General features: G+C 44.4%; 1 protein-coding gene across 1 annotated transcript in view; it reads right to left on the reverse strand.

Moving 5' to 3' along the window:
• Positions 1–21,976, reverse strand: part of ITGA10 (integrin subunit alpha 10) — a 456,216-nt gene that overhangs the window by 131,515 nt on the left and 302,725 nt on the right. Inside the window, exon 15 of the mRNA XM_078670796.1 lies at positions 20,576–20,706. Within this exon, the coding sequence (XP_078526922.1) occupies positions 20,576–20,706 (131 nt within the window). The remainder of the gene's footprint in view (positions 1–20,575; positions 20,707–21,976) is intronic.

Raw genomic sequence — 21,976 nt, forward strand, 5'->3', positions numbered from 1 at the left:
CTGAGACACCGGCGGATTGCGTTCCATCTGCGGAAGAAGGTGGAAGAAGAGCTGGAGGCACTAGAGAGACAAGGGATTATTGAGAAAGTCAGTGGGCCCACACCCTGGGTATCCCCGATCGTAGTGGCACGAAGTCAAAACAACCAGGACAAGTCCGCATCTGCGTCTGCATCTGCATCTGCGTCGACATGCGTCGACATGCGCCTTCCGAACGCTGCGGTGAAGAGGGAACGACACCTAACCCCCGTTGATATCTTGGGGGAGCTGAACGGAGCGAAATGGCTTTCAAAGAGGGACCTACGATCAGGTTACCACCAACTGCCACTACACCCTGACTCTCAATACATCACCACGTTCTCAACGCACGTCGGCCTCCGAAGATACCAATGTTTAAACTTCGGAATCTCGAGTGCTGCGGAGGTGTTCCAAAACACCATCCACGAGGTTCTCAGTGGAATCACGGGAGTCCTGAATGTGAGTGACGACCTGTTAATATATGCTTCGTCGATGGAAGAACACCACCGCCGACTTCGCAAGGTCCTCCAAAGGATCAAGGAATCCGGAGTGACCCTTCACCTAGAAAAATGTAAATTCTTGAGGAACAAGATCAGTTTCTTTGGCTACACCTTTTCCTACAAAGGAGTGGCCCCGGATCCCAATAAGGTGAAGGATGTCCAAGAAGCCCCAGCACCGTCCAACATCTCAGAAATGAGAAGCTTCCTAGGGATGGTGAACTTCTGCGGGCGGTTCGTCCCAGACCTGTCCAACCTCATGAAGCCCCTCAGAGAACTAACTAAATCTACCACCACGTGGCAATGGGGCCCAGAACAGGAGCAGGCCTTTAAAGACACCAAAGCAGCCGTGTCGGCGGACACTACACTCTCCTACTTTGACCCAGCCCGACTCACCAATGTTGCTGTGGACGCCAGCCCCTATGGGCTCGGGGCAGTGCTCACCCAATTGCAGAGCAACAGAGAATGGGCCCCGATCGCTTACGCAAGTCGCTCGCTGACGGACACGGAACAGAGATACTAGCAAATTGGGCGAGAGGCGATCGCTATCCACTGGGCCTGCAGGCACTTTCACGTATATGTGTATGGCCACCCGTTCACCGTATCCACAGACCACAAACCCCTCATCCCCCTGTTTCAGGGGTCAGTATCCAAACCACCCCAAGGATTGAGAAATGGATCCTCCAGCGGCAATGGTATGACTACCAAGTGGAGTACAAGCCAGGGTCCTCCAATCCAGCGGACTATTTATCGCGGCATCCCCGGGCCGCCACTAGAGCAGAAGAGGAGGACGCCAAGGACACGGAAGAATATGTCCGGCGGTGTCGGAGAGGTCGCGGCCGCTGCCTATGAGCCTAGAAACCATCGTGGAAGCTACCAGAACAGATGAATGTCTGCAACTAGCCATCGGAGCAGTCCAATCTAACAACTGGCGCCACATCCAATCTACCATGACCAGGCGGACACCACAAGCAAGAACTGTCCTGGAGGCCATCATGAAAGTAAAAGACGAACTGTCGGTAGACAACAGTGGTTGTCTCCTCAGAGGCCTTCGACTGGTGATCCCCTCGAGCCTTGCTCAACAAGTGGTGGACCTCGCACACCTAGGACACCGGTGTATGGTGAAGATGAAGAGCCGGTTAAGAGCAAAAGTATGGTTCCCAGGAATGGACCCCCTAGTGGAGCTCACGGTCAGGACATGCTCATGGTGCCAAGTGTCAGGCCAACCAGACCGGCCCCACCCTGTCATCACAGAAGACAACCCGCAGCGGCCATGGGAATGCGTCAGTATGGACTTCCGACACCTCCCTGATGGACGATATGCATTGGTGATCATTGATGACTACACGAAGTACCCAGAGGTCGAGATTGTGGGGAACCAGACAGCCACGGAGGTGATCACCAAGCTGGAAAAAAACATTGCGACCCATGGCATCTTCGAGGTGGTGAAAACAGACAACGCCCCACCTTTCCACGGCCAGGACTTTGCAGATTACCTCAAGGCATGGGGCATCCAACACAGGAAAGTGACCCCCCGCTGGCCCCAAGCGAACGGGGAGGTAGAAAGATTCATGCGCACCCTCAACAAAGTAATACGCATTGCGCATGCGGATGAAGCACCCCTGGAAAGAGCAATATACAGCTTCCTGCGGAAGTATCGGCTGACTCCCCATCTCACGACCGAAGAAGCTCCAGGGCCGGCAAGCATGGGCCGAGTAGTACGAGACACCATCCCATATCACCCGAGCTGGACCCCGTCTCGGATTGACGCTGGAAAAGTATTGTCTAACAGAACCAATTCCAATGACCAAGCCAGCGACATTGACAGGGGGGACAGAGTCTACATCAAGGACTGATACCCTGGGAGCAAATTCCGACTTCCATTTGACACCGACCCTGGACTGTCACTCGCCGTTCTGGCACCTTGATAACGGCCAGAAGAGGAGCTGAAGAAATTGCCCGCAATATCTCCTTTTTCAAAAGGGTACATGCCGTAACGAGGGAGCAACCATCAGCGGACACCTTGGACGCCAGGCCCAATAATCCACCGGAAGGAGTAGAGCTAGAGGGTGACCCGGGAACAACTATCGAAGGGACTTCAGATGTGTCTGGCCAGAGTACCCTGGAGTGATTGGGAACGCCAGACAGAGTACAGCCAAGACCTCGAGAGGGGGAGGACTCACAAGAGATAGCTCCGTCCTTGCTGCCCTCCCGGGGAGAACACTCCGGGCACGACCTGAGGCGCAACCCGGTACCGTCCTCCCGCCTGGCAGGGTTCCTGGTATGATGAACCACGGACTAGACTCCTCTAAGAACTGGTAACAGATCTTCGCTGTTGTTATTTTTCAATGTTTATTGTTTAATAAAGGTTGGAAGGAAGGTAGTGTCCTCCGGCCGGGTAGCGGTGCAGTCTACCCGCGCTCGAAGGACGCTGTTCAGCGCCGGCATGTGTCGACACACGCCGGCTATAAAATAAAGAGGCGTGGCCCGGCTCCGGCAGTCGGGACCACACGAGTGAAAGCAGAGTCCGTGTCCCTCGCATAATTGCGGCTGCTGCGCCACAAACACCACGCGCTAGCAGCCCCATTACAGTAGGTATGATGTGACTTGTTGTATCAATGACAGGAACAGCAAAATACAAGTCGGGCAGCACACTGTGCTAAACACAGATTTTTAGCTTACGTGTTTTTAAGCCACACCCTTAATTTAATTGGCCACGCCCCTTTGAGAGACCCCACCATTTTTTCATCCCACTTAAAGCCCTGCAAGAAAGCATATACCATGGGACTGAGCTGTAGCATAACATTAGCCCCCCCCCTCCTGTGTTGCTGTAGGAGCCTCGAGTTCCAGGGGGCTCCTTAGGCACAGTACACTGACTGATTCTGGGAACGGTTAGTGGACTGTCAACAGGGGGCCTGAGAGAACCTAACTGGTCAGGGGGAATGGGGGGGGTGTGGCGGTGAACAGATAAATCATAACTCTGCGGCAGTACTATCCTTCACTGTAACTTCAAAGAGACTCGTTGTAGTTCTTTCACAGGGTCATCATTTCAAAACGGAAGCATTTTCAATATTATATACAACGAAGCCATAGCTGTTGCTTATTTATCTTATGCAGCTAACAACCATCAGCAAAGCCAATATTCATGCCTTATTGTAGATGTAATGTTAATTTCTGTATTATATATCTGGATGCAACGATAAAAACAGCAAAATGCCAGACGGGCGGACACCATTATGCTAAGCACAGATTTTGTAGTTTAGGATGTTTTTTTAAGCCACACCCTTAATTACATCAGCCACGCCCCTTTAAGAGACCTCGCCAGGGATGGAAGGAGCAGCCAGGAACAGGGCCTGTACCGATAATGTGGCTGAGTGAAGTATGCTCAAAGGAATATAACAAGAAGAAAAATAACTAACATTTTGGCATTAGCAAAATAGATCTACAGTGGCCCGTGAGGTAAAGGAAGCGGATAAAGTAAACAAGCATTGGCATAGCCAATAGGTCTTGCCTTTGGGGCCTTATAAGTGTTTAGACAGAGCTATTGGCATTGTTGATGTTTTTAATATGTGTTGTAGAGCATTGTGAATGTTGTGCAGCATGTTTAAAAGTTATAAGTTATAATAAAAAAAAGTGGTAGAACCATTTTTGTCATCTTATATATAACCTAGTAAACATTATATACAACTGAAGTATCCTAATAAAAAACAGAATTAACACCAAAAATGTGTTCTAGTTTTTTTGTTTATGCAATGCTGTCAATTTGTCCCTGCCTGTTCAGTTCAGTTAAAAAAGTAAGTTTATTTAGAATGTAGGTCTTTAAACCACATAAAATACCAAAAAACACGATATGTTGTTTAAAATTCTAAAAAGAAGCCATCAAAAAAGAATTATTACAAATTCATTATCTCCTTACATCATAAGAAACTAGTTTCCCTAACATCAATCTTAATTTTGTTAGAAACAATTCCATACATAATTTATGAGCTCGAACCAATAACACATATATGATCCAAACATTTAAAATTTCTATTTACAACATTTAAAATTACCCAATTTAACATCTCTATTTATCAGTCCTCTGTCCACTCCTTCATTTCCTATTCCATAAAGAACCTTTTAGCAGCCTGGATAAACTGTTCAACTTCTATTGTAATATCAAGGAACTGCATGTCCAAAAGGAGCTCAATTGCTTGCGTCCGTGACCGACTACCATACTTTAAAAGAACTGGACGTAAAAAGTTTTCGCAGAGATAGCAATTTTTGGCAATCGATTAAAATGTGTAAACAGGTACATTTTATGTCCATCCCGCATGTACATCTACCATCAGGATCCATCACTACCCTTTTTATTTTATCATTTGCACGATCGGGATTAATGCCTACTCTCACCCTTAATAATTCCATTCTAAGCCATTAATTTGGTAAGGTGTCTAGACAAGGGTACCAAATATCATTCCTCCAGCTATTTATCATAAATTGTATGGACTCTTTTTGTCTGAAATACTCCATATCAATAAGTCTAGACTTTTCCTTCCCCAAGGATTTGAGTCCACATTTTGGTTCTTAGATGTGGGATCGATTTTCACCTTCAGATTATCTCAGATGAAATAGAGTGTCTTTCTTATTACTTTCGCCCACTTTAGTTCACTCAGCTGAATTTCCTTCATACACCATCGTGACACTTTCACATGTTCTTCTGACCCCAGCCATTTCCAAAACCTAAAACCTAAGTAAGCTCACTTGGACCTGGACATTCCATGATAACAAGTCTAGCTCCAGCCTAATAGCCTGTATCATTGATGAGTTAGGCAGTGACATCAGTGCTTTTAAGCATTTCCCTTCCTCGCAGTCCCAGGAGCTTTTCCCTCCTAAACATAACATTTCTGCTCCATACTGCAATTGAGGAGGGATCATTGCATTATAGGCCTTCAACAAGGGTGTGTGGGACATAACGCCATAATTACGGTTGAATTTTTTCAACCCGCAAACAGAGGCTAAAGCTTTGGCTTTCTGGGCCTCTAGGTGCATACCCCATTTTAAAGACTTGTCAAACCATATTCCCAGCTATTTGTACTCATTGACAACTTCTAATTTCGTTTGCCCCAAGAACCAATTGCATTTTTGATCTCTCTTCTCAAAACACAGTATTTTTGTTTTATCCATGTTCACTGTAAGGCGTTTAGATACACAATATGTATCAAACGCATTTAGCTTCCTTTGCAGACCCAGTTCTGGTTGACCAAGGATAACTAAATCGTTTGCGTACAGTAAGCAGGACAGATGCTTCCCACTTACCTTTTGGGCTTGCACTTCTTTCCGTCATTAAAAAGGATGGTAGATCAGCAAGAAATATTACGAAAAGAAGTGGGGCCAATACACAGCCCTGTCTTAGCCCGTTATTGATCGCTATCTCTATTGCCAAACCCCCATTGTATCTTTGATAACCTGAGCGCAGTTCTCACTATGCAACTCTTGGATAATTACTAGAAGTTCTTCGGGAATGTTCTAACTTTTTAGCGACTCCCAAGGACACTCCCTATGTACTAGATCGAATGCTGCCCGAAAGTCGACAAAGCAGCTTTACCTTGCTGTTCTATTGACTTCCGAGCTTATGCCCATAAGGCAAAGCAATGGTCAATTGTTGAGTGCCCCTCCTTAAACCCTCCTTGTTCCATTGGAACAATCGAGAGTAGCTAAACCCAATCCTTCAGTTTGCCTAGGATTATTTTAGAGAATACTTTCACACCAATATCTAACAGATTAATGAATCTGTAGTTTTTTGGGTCCTTCCTGTCCCCTTTTTTGTGCAGAGGCCTAATCACCGCACCCCACACGATTTTGGGATAGTACCCGAATCTAGCACAGCAGAAAACCTCTTAGAGAAAAATTGTGCCCACCAGTTTAGCTCTGTTTTAATTATAACAGCGGGTAAGTTATCTAGCCCTGCGGCTCGTGTTACGTTTAACTTTCTAATAGTATCCTTCACTTTTTCTATCGAACATGAAGGTATTAGCTATTTTGCCTGTTCTAATGCTTTTTTTGTTATAGATTCTATTGTTAGGAGGGGGCAGTTCATCATAGTAACATAACATAACGTGTATTTGTAAAGCCCACTTCCACCCGCAAAGGGGCATCTTGGCGCTGAATAACAGACGTATATTGATTACCCAACTCAATAGTACTAATTTTCTCAACCTCAGAAAGGATGAAAGGCTGAGTGAATTTGCCGGGATTTGGACCTTTGACCATGAGGTCGAACACAGTCCCCTGCAGTGAGCACAAATACATGTAAAACCTGGGAAACATGGTGTAAGTTGAGCACAGTGCATGTGTGTATAGCACAGAGTAAGTGTAGAACACAGAACATACCTCACACATGGAGCACATGACAAAATGTTGTAAAATATATGCACAGCAGAGTTCACAGTAGGGCCCTGTTGTGGCAATACATACTTAGAGCTTAGTATATGCAAAGCGCGGGGTAGACAGGGTCCATGTAAAACACAGGTAAGAGGGCGGTAGATGTACAGCACCGAGACCACAGAACAAGGCAGGCCACGAACCACAAGGTAGTGGTATATTGCACAGAAAACATGCCGAGTACAAAGCACGCTCACATGACTGCCACACAGCTCAGAGTACACTTACAGCATGCAAGGTCGATATGGAAGTCATTCAGGTGGTGGTAGCACATTTAAAAAGGGTGAAAAGACATAGAAACATCCGAGTAAATGTAAATCACGTACCGGTAGAAGAGAGTACACAGAGTTAAGCACACAATACAAGGTAAACGTGGAGCACGTGCTACATGTACGACACCAAGGACACAGAATGGGTGAAGGAATGAGTGGGCGTTGGAGTAAGTTAGTATGATGGGGGAGAAAGGAATGAGTGGATCTTAGTGGAAGAGAGCTGGGGATGAACGAGGGCAAGAAGGGGTGATTGATGGCTGGTGGAACAGGGAATGGAGAGTAAAGAGTGTGAAGGGGAGTGAAGGAATGGGCTTGGCTATGAAGGATGTGGGGAGGTGTTAAAGGAGGAGATGAGGAATGAGAGAGGTGAAGTAGGGTGCTTAGGATGGGGTGAGTAGTAATAGGAGGGAGTAAATGCATGAGGAAAGGGACGTGGAAGTGAGATGGGGACCCAGTGAGGATTGTGGAGGCAAGATAGGACTCAAGCAAAGAATTGGAGTGTCGGGGGCAAATGAGTATGTAAGGGCAGCGAAAGAGAGTGAGGGAGGGAATGTGTGGAAGGGAGTTAGAATACATTTTTAGGGTGAGGGGTAAAAGGGTAGTGCGGAGTGGTTTCGTAGAAGCTATGTGGGAGGGGAAGTTAGGGGTTGTGAAGTGGGCTAGGAAAGCATGTATGATTGTGGGGGTGAGAGAGAACTTAGGGGGATTGAGGGAAGCTGAGGGGGGCAAGGCAGAGCCGAGGTAGGAATTTGTGAGCGGAAGTAAAGACTGAGTTAACATGAGTGGGCAGGGGGAGTGAGGGTGAGGGTAAGGCATATGGGGGCATTAATTGAAGATGTAAAGGGAAATCAAACTGAGAAAAGAGGTAGAAGTGAGAGAATATGGCTGTAAAACTGCTGGAGAAGGTCGAGAGGCTGAAGGGGTGGAAGGAGAGGAGGGAGGCATGATCAGAGAAGAGAGGTGGGGCCGCTAAACTGAAAGCGACCGTGCTGTGTTTAATGATCCATGACGAGGAATGCAGCTGGCACCCTGCGCGCCGCTGCTCGCTCCCGACAGCTGGATGCCGTGGGAGTGAAAAAAAACAAGCGCAGCCGCTAAACTGAAAGCAAGCGCGCTGTGTTTAATGATCCATGAGGAGGAATGCAGCTGGCACCCTGCACGCCACTGCTTGCTGCTGGAAGCCGTGGGAGTGAACATTTACCGAAAAGGTGGGACATGCAACCGCCTTTGGCCAATTGAATGCTTTCATTTTTGTAAGCCACACGCAAAGGCCAATAGAATGTGTGGAAGTTGAAAAACCACACGGACAAGTTTTGAGAAAGTCTGGAGTGATTCCAAGAGGCCTCCCCATACAGCAGTGCATGCGCGCTGCGCTAGGCTTGACCTAAAAAGGCTAATGATTTCACAGGTTCTCAGGGGTGTAATGAAAATGCAAAATGTGGCGATGGATGGCTTAATGATGTTCATATAAATGACCATCCTATAATTACAAAAAAGTCTGAATTTCAAATACAGGTGTAGACCCATCAGGTACCAAAAGAACTTGTGATAAATACCGAAGGAGACCAACAGAGTGGGATATGGGAGCAAGAGCAATCAATCATAGTGCCCCTCGCGAGTGACCCTATCAAGGATCCCTCGAGGCCTGGAATGCCACATATACCCAAAAACTGTATAGCAACTAAAATAACTATAGGTTGCTGTGATACCATTAATGCACCGAGAGTCTGGATTTTCTCACTCATCATGCTGCTTGATCACTAATGCACTTTATAGTCAGGAGACCGTATGTTAAGATCCCATATGCACATTTTAATAATATTTTAGCTATTTAGAATACTTGGAGATGGGAATCGCTACGGCATGCTGCTAGATTACTAATGCACTTTGCAGTCAGGAGCCCTTTCATAGTGATCTTATAAGCATATTTCTATAACGTTTTACCTATTTGGGACAAAATTAGATTAACTGAAGGTTGTGTTTTTCAGATTATGAAACTGGACAATGAAATTAATATTATGGTAATAAACAACCAAATAATAGTTTCTCTGTTTATTTAAGACAAAAATCTTAGGCCAAGTCGGTTGTATACCATTAAGTAACGACTAATCCAGTAAATGTTCATTGGGTAAGAAGCGTTGATTAGGATTTCTGTGGGTACAAATAAAAATCTCTGTGTACTGTTAAACAACAAGCGTACTTTACTATTGGTAAATTTAAGGTGAAAGAACCTATGGCGGTGTAAATATTGTGATTTTCTATAAACAATTGTCAGCCGCCAAGGGGGATTGTAATTTGTCATATGTACATATTTATGAAAACGGCTTTTTGATGCTGCCCAAGATTTACAAGGAAGTGTAAATCTGTGGCAGTGCCAATAACGAATAGCATGCAAAAGCAGGCATCAGAATGGCGCAATAGGAGAAATGCTTTTATTTCTCTTCGTCTTTGCATTTTCCATGTATGCTGCATTCAGCGGCACTCATAGAAAGAGCAAACAGCCATTAACAATCAGTAAATAATGACGATTTGCTACTTCTATGTGTGCTGCAGAATTCAGCACACATAGAAGTAACAAATAGCCATTATGGATTGTTTATGTGCAGGAAGGTACACCTTCCTGCACATAAACAATTATTCTCTGCCACACAAGTACCTTTGCACAATGGTGCAAGGGTGCCTGCATTGGCGCTAGGCATCTAATTTTAGTGCCAGCAAAACAACAGGGGTGTGCCGTATTGTAGTAAATATGGCACATCTCTGCGTTTTGAAAATGTCGGGGCTCTGCGCTGCCAAATTTGTCGCAGCTCCGCGCTCTGACATTTTCTAGTAAATATGCCCCTTAGCTTGGAGCCCGGGGAGCCCTATTGTATCATGTACTAGGAACTAATAGGAAAGTTAAATATGACTATTAGGCCTACATATATTTAATCATGTGGAAATCTGGTGCACTGACACTTACCCTCTGGTTATCAGGGGCAAAGTGCGCAGAAATCTACAGCCAGCAACAAAAGAAATCAAAGCAAAAATCTGGGGGCTCACCACGCAAAAGATGATAATTTCCAGCAATGCTGATACCTCCTGATCTAGCTCAGAATAATTTCACAAAGTGTGAGAGAAACTCCACCAGTTGATCTTCTCCCCTTATCACCTGGAAGAATATAACTCTTCTACCATAAACGCTTGTGTCCAAAGTCACTTCCTGCCTCAAGTGAATTGTATGGATCTTCCCCTTTCAGTTCAGTGTTGGACAAGCCTTCCCTACAGTGGCAGTTCCTCTCTATGGCGGAGTAGCATCGCCCCACTGCTTTCAAGCAGTGTGAGAAGTAGAAACATAAAATGATAATAACTATCAGTTATTATAATTTTATGTTTGTGCTGATTTGCGGGCGGGCTGTTGGGCGGGGCTTCTCTGCTCTTGGAGCAGGACAGGGGAGGAGTGGTTTGCCCACTCCTAAGTGCCCAATGCCTGTTTGGTCAACCCTCTTGGCCCTCCCAAACCAGTTATGCACACTTTCCCCGTTCTCCATGCAGGCTGCATTACAGACTACGTGGCGAACATGCCCAGGACCCCATTACCTGGTTCAGCGTCGAACCAAGACGCTCGAAACCAGTCGCAGCACTGCATTGCAGCGTTGTGATTGGTCAAAGAAGCCTGGGTGCCTACCAATCACAATGCCGCATTGCAGCATTGTGATTGGTCAGTGGGGCCTGGCTGTGCTTCCTGTTCATCAAGGAGAACAGGAGCAGAGACGTGGAATCCGGCAGCAAGGTAAGTTAATTTAAAAAAAGTTATTTTTTTTATTATGCGCACCCTCTAGCCCCACCACCCACATGCCCCCCCGGACACCTCCCCATGACCCTTCTCACCCGTCACTCCACCTGCGAGCCATGCCGGCCACCACTGCTTCTCCACAAACACCGAGTGTCTTTTTAAACACAGCCTTCAAATTAGCCATTAAGGGTGAGATCATTTCAGCAGCAAGGTCAAGTTGGTCAAAAGAGACAAACCAAGAAAGACATTTGTCAATCTAGTGCTGTGCCCAAATCACACTTGATTAATGTTTCAATAACTGAGGTGCTAGCCTCATCCCCTACTGCTCCTTCCACAAATGCTGAGGTTGGCTTGGAGCTCACTTAGAAGCCTTGCATCTGCCGTTCCATGTACAGAACTTTATTCAACAGGAATGAGCATGACCATCTTACAGGCAAACACTAGTTATTGAACAAAAGAGGGGAAGGGAACTGTGGAGTTGTTATGCAACTGTTTATAGAACATCTATATCCACATCCCATGCTGAGCTACCTTATTGGAAGTTCTGAGTGGGACAGTTGGACCTAGGAAGGGAAGCTGACAGCTGATGGTCTGGGAATATCCACGTAATCAAAAGGTACCTTTCCTCCATGGTACTCTCTCAAGCTGCATGAGTACAAACAAATTTGCAAAATACTTGAGAGGAAATGGAGAAGAAACTACGACGCAATATATAAACAGAATTACAGTGACACTATAAAAATCTACCAATCAAAAGTGAAGGAGGCACAAGCATTATACTATGAGGAAAGACTCAATTCCGCTTCAAACTCCCCAAGCGAAATCTTTAAGATTGGTAAGCATCTTCTAAAACTACCAGTCAGGGATGCCCCCCTGATGTCTCAAATGTGCGGTGTGACGAACTTGCAGAGTTCTTCTCTAATAAAATCAAGGATATCTATAATTCCTTCCCCTCGCTTTCACTGTTAATCCACGGCTAATGGAGCTTTCTGTGTCCGGTGAGCACTCCCTCAAGGAAATTCCCTTGGTGGGTATGGACACTCTAGTGAACATATGTGCCTCAGTTAAATCCGGCTCCCCTAATGACCCAGCACCCCCCCAAATCCTAACAAAGGCTGGGGATACAGTCTGGCCGGTTCTACTGAAGTTGATTAACTCCATCTCGACCGGAATAGTACCCCCACAGTGGAAACACGCCATGGTGAGGGCACTATTAAAGAAACCCAGCCTTAACCCCGATACTCTTGGAAACTACCGCCCTATCTCCCTCCTCCACAGGATCAGTAAAATGCTAGAAAAGCATGTTAACTCAGTTATTTCTGCCTTTCTGGAATCCCACAACATATTTCACTCTTCGCAAACTGGATTCCGTCCCCAACACGGGACTGAAACTGCGTTACTTGCAGTAGTTGAAAATGCCAACAAGATTATCAACAAAAGGTGGATCGACAGCTATCATCCTTCTGGACCTCAGTGCCGCTTTCAACACTGTTAATTTTGATATCCTCCTGATTCACAGACTGAGGAATGTCGGACTATCAGGTAGTATTATCACCTAGCTACAGTCCTTCCTCGAGGACAGGAGCTTTCAATTCTTTGAAGGAGATAACTTCCCAAACTGGATCCCATTTGGCTGCAGCGTCCCTCAGGGCTCATCTCTGAGCCCGACGTTGTTCAATGTCTATATGAGCCCACTGGCACAGATTGTCCACCCTTTTGGGATAGAAATTGTTACCTATGCCGATGACACTAAATTAGTGGTGGCCTTAAATCATCCAGGAAATACCTTGTCCAGTCTAGGCCCCTGCCTGGAAAGAGTCAACCAAATGAATGGAATTCTCCTTCCTCAAGTTGAATGGAGATAAAACAGAGCTTATGCTGCTGGGCAACTCACCCATTTTTTACATTGGCCCAGAAATCCCAAGATGTCTTGGCTGCCCACCCACGCATAAAAAACAGATAAAAAATCTCGGCATGTGGCTAGATCGGGCAATCACATTTAATCATCAGGCAACAAAACTGGCCGCATCCCTATGTATTGCTCACAAATCCTTCTGGTAGAAAGGCCCCCACATCCTCCAATCCATAATTTGCCCTTATCACCCTAACAGATGCCTCCGCTCATCCAGTCTCTACCTAGCCTCAGTGTCCGAAATCAATACGATGAGAAGTGGCGGCCGGTCTTTCTACCTCACCTCTGCCAAGCTCTGGAACACTCTCCCCCTCCACCTAGGCTCAGAACTCAATCTTCTTCCCTTCCGTCAACTTCTGAAAACTTGTTTTTTCCAAAAACCCACCTACTAAGCTGTTGTGACTTGCCCTATCTCTCTGTTAGCGCTGGGACACCTTCGGTAGCCATGCGCTCTACAAATATCCTTAACATAACAAATCAATCAGGACAGGCTTGTAGAGGTGAAGAGTACAGTGGATTTGTCTTTGGCCATGTGCCTTCACATATCTACACTTATTCTTAATCAGTTCTACTACGGTATCGTCTGTATCATCACAACACTACAACAAGACGTGAAAGAGGAGTCAGGGAGCTTTAGTTTGTCTCTACCTGGCTGCACTCGGTGGTGGGTGTTTTACGAAGCTTTTTAAAACACCGTCTGGAACAGATGTGAGGCATGTGACATGCCTTATACCACTGGCTGTAAATGCCACAGTACTAACAAGCATTGCAGTGGCGTAAAAAAAAGTTGAGGGGGCACCCCGGCCACGTACACAGAGGGACCTCCACTCCGGATTTAATCAGGAGCTCTTGGGTCTGAGTATTGTGCTGAGGGGGCTCCTTGCAACTCATTCTACTGGCATGCTCGTGTGTGTGCATTCGTCACCAGAATTCGTCTGTGCACTAGTGGAATGATGTGGCTGCCATTTCCTTTAATTTTTTATTTCTGGTTCCAGGATGGCGGACACTACCTAGATTGGTAAATAAAAGATTATTTTTTTGGTGTGCAAAAAAAACACAAATTTAAAAAAAACAAGAAAGGGACGCAGGGTGGCGGTGTCGACAGAAGATCGAATGGGGGAGTGAGTGAGAATGCGGAAGGGAAAAGCATTGTATGAGGGAGAGAGCAACACAGGGGCGAGTGGAAAAGCACACATATAGAGAGAAACAGCACAGTGGAGAGAAGAACACAGAGAGTGGGGGAGAAGCACAAGAGGAAGAAGCACAGGCAAGTGAATGCAACACTAGAAGTGAGGGAGAAGCACACAAGAGTGAGAACAATACGAAGCACAATAGGTAGTGAGGAAGAAGGAGACTAGGAAGAAGCACAGTGTCCAGTGTTTGGTATTTTGGAGGAAAGAAGGAGAAATCTGGAAAACACATATACACTCATGGAGTGCTTTACCAAAAAGAAAAAAGTTCCCCAAAAAGTGAGCAGTGGAAGAATGGAAGCCAAACAATGAGGAAGATGGCAAAGAGGCTGGGCTCCAGGGGAGGAACAAACTTAAGATGGACAATAAAAGACATTGAATATGAACCAGGCAAAAGAGAGTAACAATAAAGCCAACCAATGGTAAGCAATAAGCTATCTATAAGCCCCTAAATGTTTTTGGTGGGCCCACATTAAGTCTTTTGCAACTAGACAGCTTGCATTGTCAGTAGGCGAGACCTACAAATCTGAGCCAAATGGGTCAGACCTGAAAAAACCTATATCTATATATAGTTTTGTTTGCCAGGTATTGGCTCTCAGAAGCTGAAGTCATGCTGTCTCACTTATTGAATTTTTGTTTAGCTTAGGAAGTGGGTGACACGAAAAATCTAGCTAGTTTGGTCTTGCTTCTGGTTTTGTGAAATGGTGCGGGTATACAACATTTCAATAAAGCAGTTGAATTCAACAGAGTTTCTGAGTTTGTAAACATGTGATTTAGGTCGAGTCCTATGGCTATCAAAGTCTTGTTGAAGCCTTTTGGGATCTTACTAGTGAACAACATGTGTTTCAGTCGTAAATGCTCAGTTGCAGTTGTAATATGGCTGACAACAAACAATATCTATTGACAGTGCACATATATTATGGAATCTCCCATACGATGCTGCGTAGTCTCACAGATGGTGTTCAGATGCTTATATATTACAGAGGAGGAGCTTGGGTGCCGCCAGAACTTCCCAAGAGGCTGTGGAAAAGTAAATTTTGCCATGTTCTATGTCCCTACGTGTTCCCCATCTTATGTTATGTGTGCATGATTAATATGCATATGTATCCCCCATGTTTGATTAAAGACGCACTTACAGTTGTGTCTATCCCTAGTATGCTAGTTTCCAGTTCTCGTGAATACTACGAATATTAGGCCTATGTAAAGATACGTTGCCACGTTTCTCAGTGTGCACGTTATTTAATTGTAAAGTCCCCGTTTCTAGGCCTCAAAAGGGCCCGGACACCAGATTCAGCTCCTGTCTCCTGAACCCTCGCTGAGGAGCGATACAGCCCCCACCTGTATCCTCGACCCTTCACTTACTTCCTGCCTCGCAGTGCCCGGCTCGGCCTGGCTCTGCCTATGAGTCTGCCAAGAGTATGTTATGATTCTAGTTATCAGTCCAGCCCTCCTTCTCTGCATTCCTAAGCTACTGAATCGCATCAATAGTTTCCGTCATTGTCTAGCCTTTACGTCTCCATGTAAGAGAAATACTGTATTAATGGTCATTTAATATTCCTCAACACGCACTACATGTAGAATAATGCATGCTCCAGTCTTAGAGTCTGTTAGCCTCTCCCCTCCTGACTTTTAGTTTATATCAACATGTCCTCTAAACATTAGATACTAGATAGGGTTTAGGTACATGTCGCCCTGACTCTCCAGACTTCAGTCTCTACTCCTAGCGCAGAGTTCATAGCCCCCAGCTTCTCCTAGTAACACGTCATTGTCAGTTTGCGCGCACCATTAGGTCAGAGGTCCCGGCTCCTTAGGTAGCCCCCTCCATGTTTCCGCCCCATTTATGACATATTCTGTTACGTTTACATCACATGTCCATGTATACGCCTCCTGTTACACCCACTTTCACCCTTATCTTTCGCGACTGCTATTGACCACACCCACTGCTCCGCCTACTGTATTCACTATAATGCAATTGTTTTAGTATATATATGTTGTACATTGTTATTAAAGTTAGCGTGCTCATTCCCTGTCCCCCCTGCAGGGCCCTGCCATCCTGTTCCCGTGCAGGTTGTCCTGTTCCTGTCCTTTATGCTGTATTAAACCTGCAAACTCCTACTACCTCGAATCTTGACTCTTATTTATTGAGCTATCTGTTATTACTATGTCCAGTCAAACCTAGATCCGGTATTATTTATTTATATACCACAAGGCAGATCCCCTTACCTCTAAATGAGATGGGCAATCTTCAAGGGTGTCTAAACAGTGCAACAGCCAAGTTTCAGCAGATATTCCTTTCTGTCACACTTAATTATCATCTATATTCATATGATCTGCCTGTGTCTGATACCCAACATCTAAAATAACACTGAACTCATAGTTGTTGTGTTCTAACCATCATACCCAAATGAAGAGCAGACTTAGGTAAATAAGTGATTTATCTCCTGCTAGAATGGATCTCCCTCCACCAAGGAGCTGAAGTCTGAAGCCCCTATTCCACCCATCACTTCGAATCAGAGCGTTTTAGGGGGTTGTATGACATGACAACTTGTGGTATTACCACGCGTGCCATTACAACGCAGGAATTACAACGAAAGTCGTTACAACGACTTTCGCTGGAGGGCGCTGGATAGTGGAATATTTTAATTTTCTATTCCAAATCCAGCCCACGTTGACAGTAGGGAAGGAGTTGGATAGAAAATTAAACTATTCCCTATCCAAGAGCGCCCTCCAGCGAAAGTCGTTGTAACGACTTTCGTTGTAATTCCTGCGTTGTAATGGCAGTGCGGGGTAATCTCCGCATTGTCATTGCTGTTCACCGTTTTGGTTTATGGCATGAGAACGTCTGCAGACCAGAGAAGTTACTGGTCTTCTGGTGCTGTGTTACAAAAAAACATTTTTTCCAGCACATATTTTCTGCTAAATTATTGTAGTCTAGGCAAGGTGTACTGTTCATGTCACAAAGACTTGGGCCAGTATAAGAACTGTCCCGATATGTATAATTCTTGGTATGCCTGCATGCATGTTAGGCCCTAGTTTCCTTTAGGTGGAAAACATAACATTTCCCAGTTGTTGGACCTGACATCCTTGGCGTGGTTTTCCCGACAACTTTTTGCCTTTCAATGCTCCTGTTTTTGCTGACCTCGTTTTCTTTGGTCTTAGGACTCTGCATACTTTACCACTGCTAACCTGTGCTAAAGAGCTCGTGCCCTCTACTTTAAAAATTGTAACATTGGCTGACACCCAATTGGATCATTTAATTTCTTCTATGTACCTAGTAAAGTGGAACTACATGGAAATCAAATGCTACTAGTGAGCCTGCAGCACATGTTGTGCCACCCCCTTAAGGGACCCTATAAAAATGTCTCAGGCCTGTCATTGCAACCAGTTTTAAACTTTCATTTTGACCTGGTAAAATAAACCCTTGTATGAAGGTACGATTAATTTTGTGCATGGCGTTTTACCAAGGGGATTGATTATCATGAATAAATGACAAAAGGGAACTTGAGGGAAGGTCTAATAAATAACGAAGAGGGTTTCTCTGGGGCCAATGTGTTGGGCATTATTGTGTGTTTAGAGGGAAAACATCAGACATTTAGTGAAACATGCTTATGTGTGAGAGTTTTAGAACTTGCTGTTTTTAAGTGGCCGATAACACAAACTAATGCCAATGTTTTGATGTCTTAATGATTTCAGTGAACCCCTGAAGAAGAGCCACTAAGCGCTCGAAATGCATTGGGATAATGTGATCCACTTCTAAGGATGGTTTATGTATAATATCATGCCCAGAAAAAGGCCTGGATAGGCATATTTGTGGCACAAGAAACGTTTTTATACATTTACTGCCTTGCATGTGACAGAAAGAATTATTGTGGCATAAACGGAATGATTGGAATCTACTGAATAAATTTCACAAATTTGGATTAAATTACGGAGTACTATGGTGAATACTTTTGGAACACAAGCTGTGCGTCCGGATGGAGTGGAATGCTGCTCCAGCTTCTTCGATAAAAATAAACCCTTTGCCAGGCCTAAACTTTCCTTTTAATACATATAAGTCACTCCTAGGGTAGGCCCTATACATCCCATAGGGCAGAGTGAGGTGTATTTAACAAAATGGATGTTAACATTTAACTATTCCATGTCCTAGTACTGAAAAACTTGAATTTGTTTCTTACTACTGTAAGGCCTACCTCGCTCATAGGATAACATTGGGTTGCCTTATTACATTTAAAAAGTGATAACTTTCAGTTGGGAGCAGATAAGAATATCAAACCTGGTGTCTGTGTAATTGTGAATTAGATCCCTTTACAATGGTAAAGTATGATTCTAAATCATAATTCTGAAAATGCCATTTTTAGAAAGTTTACATTTTCTTGTCCCAACTATTTGGTGCCTGCAGCCTGTATCCTAGGTCTCATAACTTTGGGTGGCTGGCAGTTGGTCTTTGTGAATTACTCCAAGACAGTGCGAGAAAGGGAGATACGTGTTGGCATATAGACCAGCTTTGACTGATGAGGGGGAGGAGCTGTCACCTACCACACTTGCACATCACAAATGATCTGCCTGAGCACTTCCCCAAAGGATTTGACACTAGTCTTTTGTGACCCCAGACAAGCTGGAGCCAGGGCAGGGAGGATAGAAATTCAAAGCGGCTCTGGGAGTGAAAACCTCTAAAATCTTCTCCTACTTCAAATTGGGCACCAGTTATAAATATTGCACCCTCGGACCCAACTCTTCATTACACCTCCGGATCTGTAGAAGGCTAAGAAAAACTGTTGTGCTGCTCTGCAAAAAGGACTGCTATTCTGCTACTCGACTGCCCTATCGCTTTAGGGAAAAGGACTAAACCTGCATCATGAACCCAGGACCAAGAGAGTGACTCTAAGGGCTAGTTGGCTGACCTCCTGGTCAGAGCTTCAGGGACAGGAAAGGATCCAACTTCCTTGAACCCAGTACCTGGACTCTGTCTGTCTTGCCCCCAAATGGTGCCAACCCTAGTCCTGGATCCTTGGAAGTGGGCTTAAAGGTGCTCTGCCAGCCCAACCTGTACTTGAAGCAGAATCAACGCAGCGAAACACACGGTCCTACAGCCCCGCATTGGAACCATCAGAGCGAGATGCATCCCCGATACAGGACCCTGCAGCTCCTTGGAACCGCAGCTGCCTGATGCATCCTCAACACAGGACCTTGCATTGCAGCCCAGTTGCTCCTCGAAACCTACACTGCGTGACTCATCCATGACAAAGGACCTCGAATCACAGCCCTGCAGCTCCTCGGAACGCATTCCCAAAGATAGCTAGAACCTGGATTTAAGATACTTTGTTCGGTGGGCTTAACCTGATCCCTGTATGCGGCCCGCATTCCATCATGGTTGACCTGAATTTGAGACTCTGTCCTGGTCCGGTGTGACCAGATAACCACAGTTGGCACTTTGAGATTTTAGGCACTATTTTCATTTGAATCTTTAAATGTGCTCATTTCTGGTCTTACTGAGTGGATTTTTGTAATTTTGGTGTCAAATAATGTATTACGTTTTACTCTATTTTACTAAATTGGTGTGTCATTTTTCTTGTGCTGTTGTTTTACTTTAATACTGTGTGAAGTATTGGATAAATACTTTAAACATTGCCTCTAAGATAAGTCTGACTGCTTTAATGTGAATCTATCAAAGGGTTAAGCACGGGTTAATATGAGGTTTGCCTGTATTTCACCCTGACAGAAATTGTGGTTGTTGCTTAAGTAGGGTTCCACCCACCTCAACCAGTAGCCCAATTAACTACACCAGTTGTAAAGTTCTCCATAAACATACTTGAACCATAAATAAGTAAAAAAAACACTGTGATTTCCTTTTTGTGGCCTTGTAGTAAAAGTCTAGATAATTCAATCAATGGTCCCCGTAACTGAAGGAGATGTGCCACCTCACCTGCCTAGGACTCTTTTATGGTTACATCTATTTAATGGTACCTTAAATAATATTACCGCTTCCAACCAACTCTACAGGCAGTTTCAACAGACTGACAAAAGAAAGATGATTTACATAAATAACGTGTTTCTCCGTGCACTAGCAAACATTAAATTCATGACCAATATGTATACCATTACCTCCTGGCCTATCAACAGATTTGGGTCTACTAAATCCACATAGCTACCAGGCGTAGGCACCTAATCCCTTCTCTGCTTAAATTATGTGGTAAAGTATTAGGCGCCTACTTTACTACTCTTGCAGTTCTACAACTTTGTGCTAAAATTAAGGCCCTCCATATCAAATTTGGTACAGCAGTTCCTACACATTATCTTTAAGATATCCAGACAAAAAGTCAAATGTACTGCATGGTGGTGAAAACAACGCCCTGTGTGATTTCTGTGTTTGTTCAAGGCAAGCAACAGCAGATGATTGGCAAACCACATCATGTGTATAGTAAAAGGTTATCCCAAAATGTTCAGGATATTAGTTTTTGATGTTTAAAAGGAATTTCAATTGGATGCTTTACCTGAGCAAGATGGCCGCTCCATCCGTCCCGATTGCGAGATCCACCAGCTCATCTCCATCCAAGTCAATCTGTCCAGACACACTGCGTCCAAAGTAGCTCAGGCCTTCGGAGAGTGCAGAAGCTTCTATCCGCTGGGACCAGACAGTGGAAAAGAGAAACCAGGGTTTATGTCATCAATTGTGTTACTTAATAACTACCAAATCTCTGTACCGCGTATGATATCCCAAGGCACTTTCCGCATTAACTGTTTACAGTCGCGGTGCACTGTGGCTTTGTATGTCTATGTTGATGTAATGTGTTGAGTGCTTGGGCAGGAGGCTGTATTTAATCTGATGATATGTTGGTAATTTCTAACATAAATGAACGACTGAGAGGAAGAGGTGAGTTTCACACCCGGTTTCCACTCGTTGTCGCTCATTACGTCTTAATAAAATCTAGATGGAAATACCCTTAGGGACATAAAATTATGAGTTATTATTGGATCTTTTGTTTCTGATTCAGTTATCCCCCTATGCATTGGGGAATAATGTGAGATAATGGCCTTTGTTATTATTGTCGTTATCATTATTACTACAGCACAGTATCCTCCTTCGAGCACTGTTTTGGCTACGTTTATTCCTCCAAGTATTACATGGGGGATTTTGTGTGGCCAAAATTTTCAAATCAAGCCCAATTTACTTGGAATCTGTGATTTGAAATTGGGCGCAAGTGCTCTGCACCTATATTCAAAGATACGGCGGTACTGAGAATACGGTTATTTGTACCTCTAGAATATCGTGGACTCACAACACCAAATTCACCTCAACTGCTAGGCCTACTCTGGACTACTAAGTAGAATCAGTTGTACTACAGAAATCAGGGAAATGGGCATGCTTCATGGGATTATTATGGATCTGAAATGGCAGTTAAATAATATATATCTTTTTAAAAAGAGTTACATCTGCAAAACATGAGTAATCATAAATTGTTGTTCACATATTTGTTAATACACTATAGTCAATGTCACTGGAATTATGATTATGTCAGTTATAACCTGCTCCAACTCAAGCATTTGGCACATAGTACATAATTTACTTTATATTCTGTAGATTTGGAGAGGATATTTTGTGTTTAGCTCAAACCCATCAAAAGTTACTAAGAATGTAGCATGCAGAATACAATGTAGCTACTGACATGATTTAATAGTTTACTGCTCATATTTCAGCTGTCAATAACGTTATGCGTACATTGAAGAGGTGACAATATGACTCATATAGTATTGATTTTCATAATGCATGTTAACTACTTGTGGATTGGAGAAGCACTTTGGTCTATGGCAGAAAACCTCATATATTTAATTGTAACTCAAAGAGGATTGCGATAGTGATGTACTCATTGCCATGAGAGTGTATTGTTTCACTG

Source organism: Lissotriton helveticus, chromosome 12 (assembly GCF_964261635.1).
Source record: "Lissotriton helveticus chromosome 12, aLisHel1.1, whole genome shotgun sequence".
In the NCBI taxonomy this organism is placed as follows: Eukaryota; Metazoa; Chordata; class Amphibia; order Caudata; family Salamandridae; genus Lissotriton; species Lissotriton helveticus.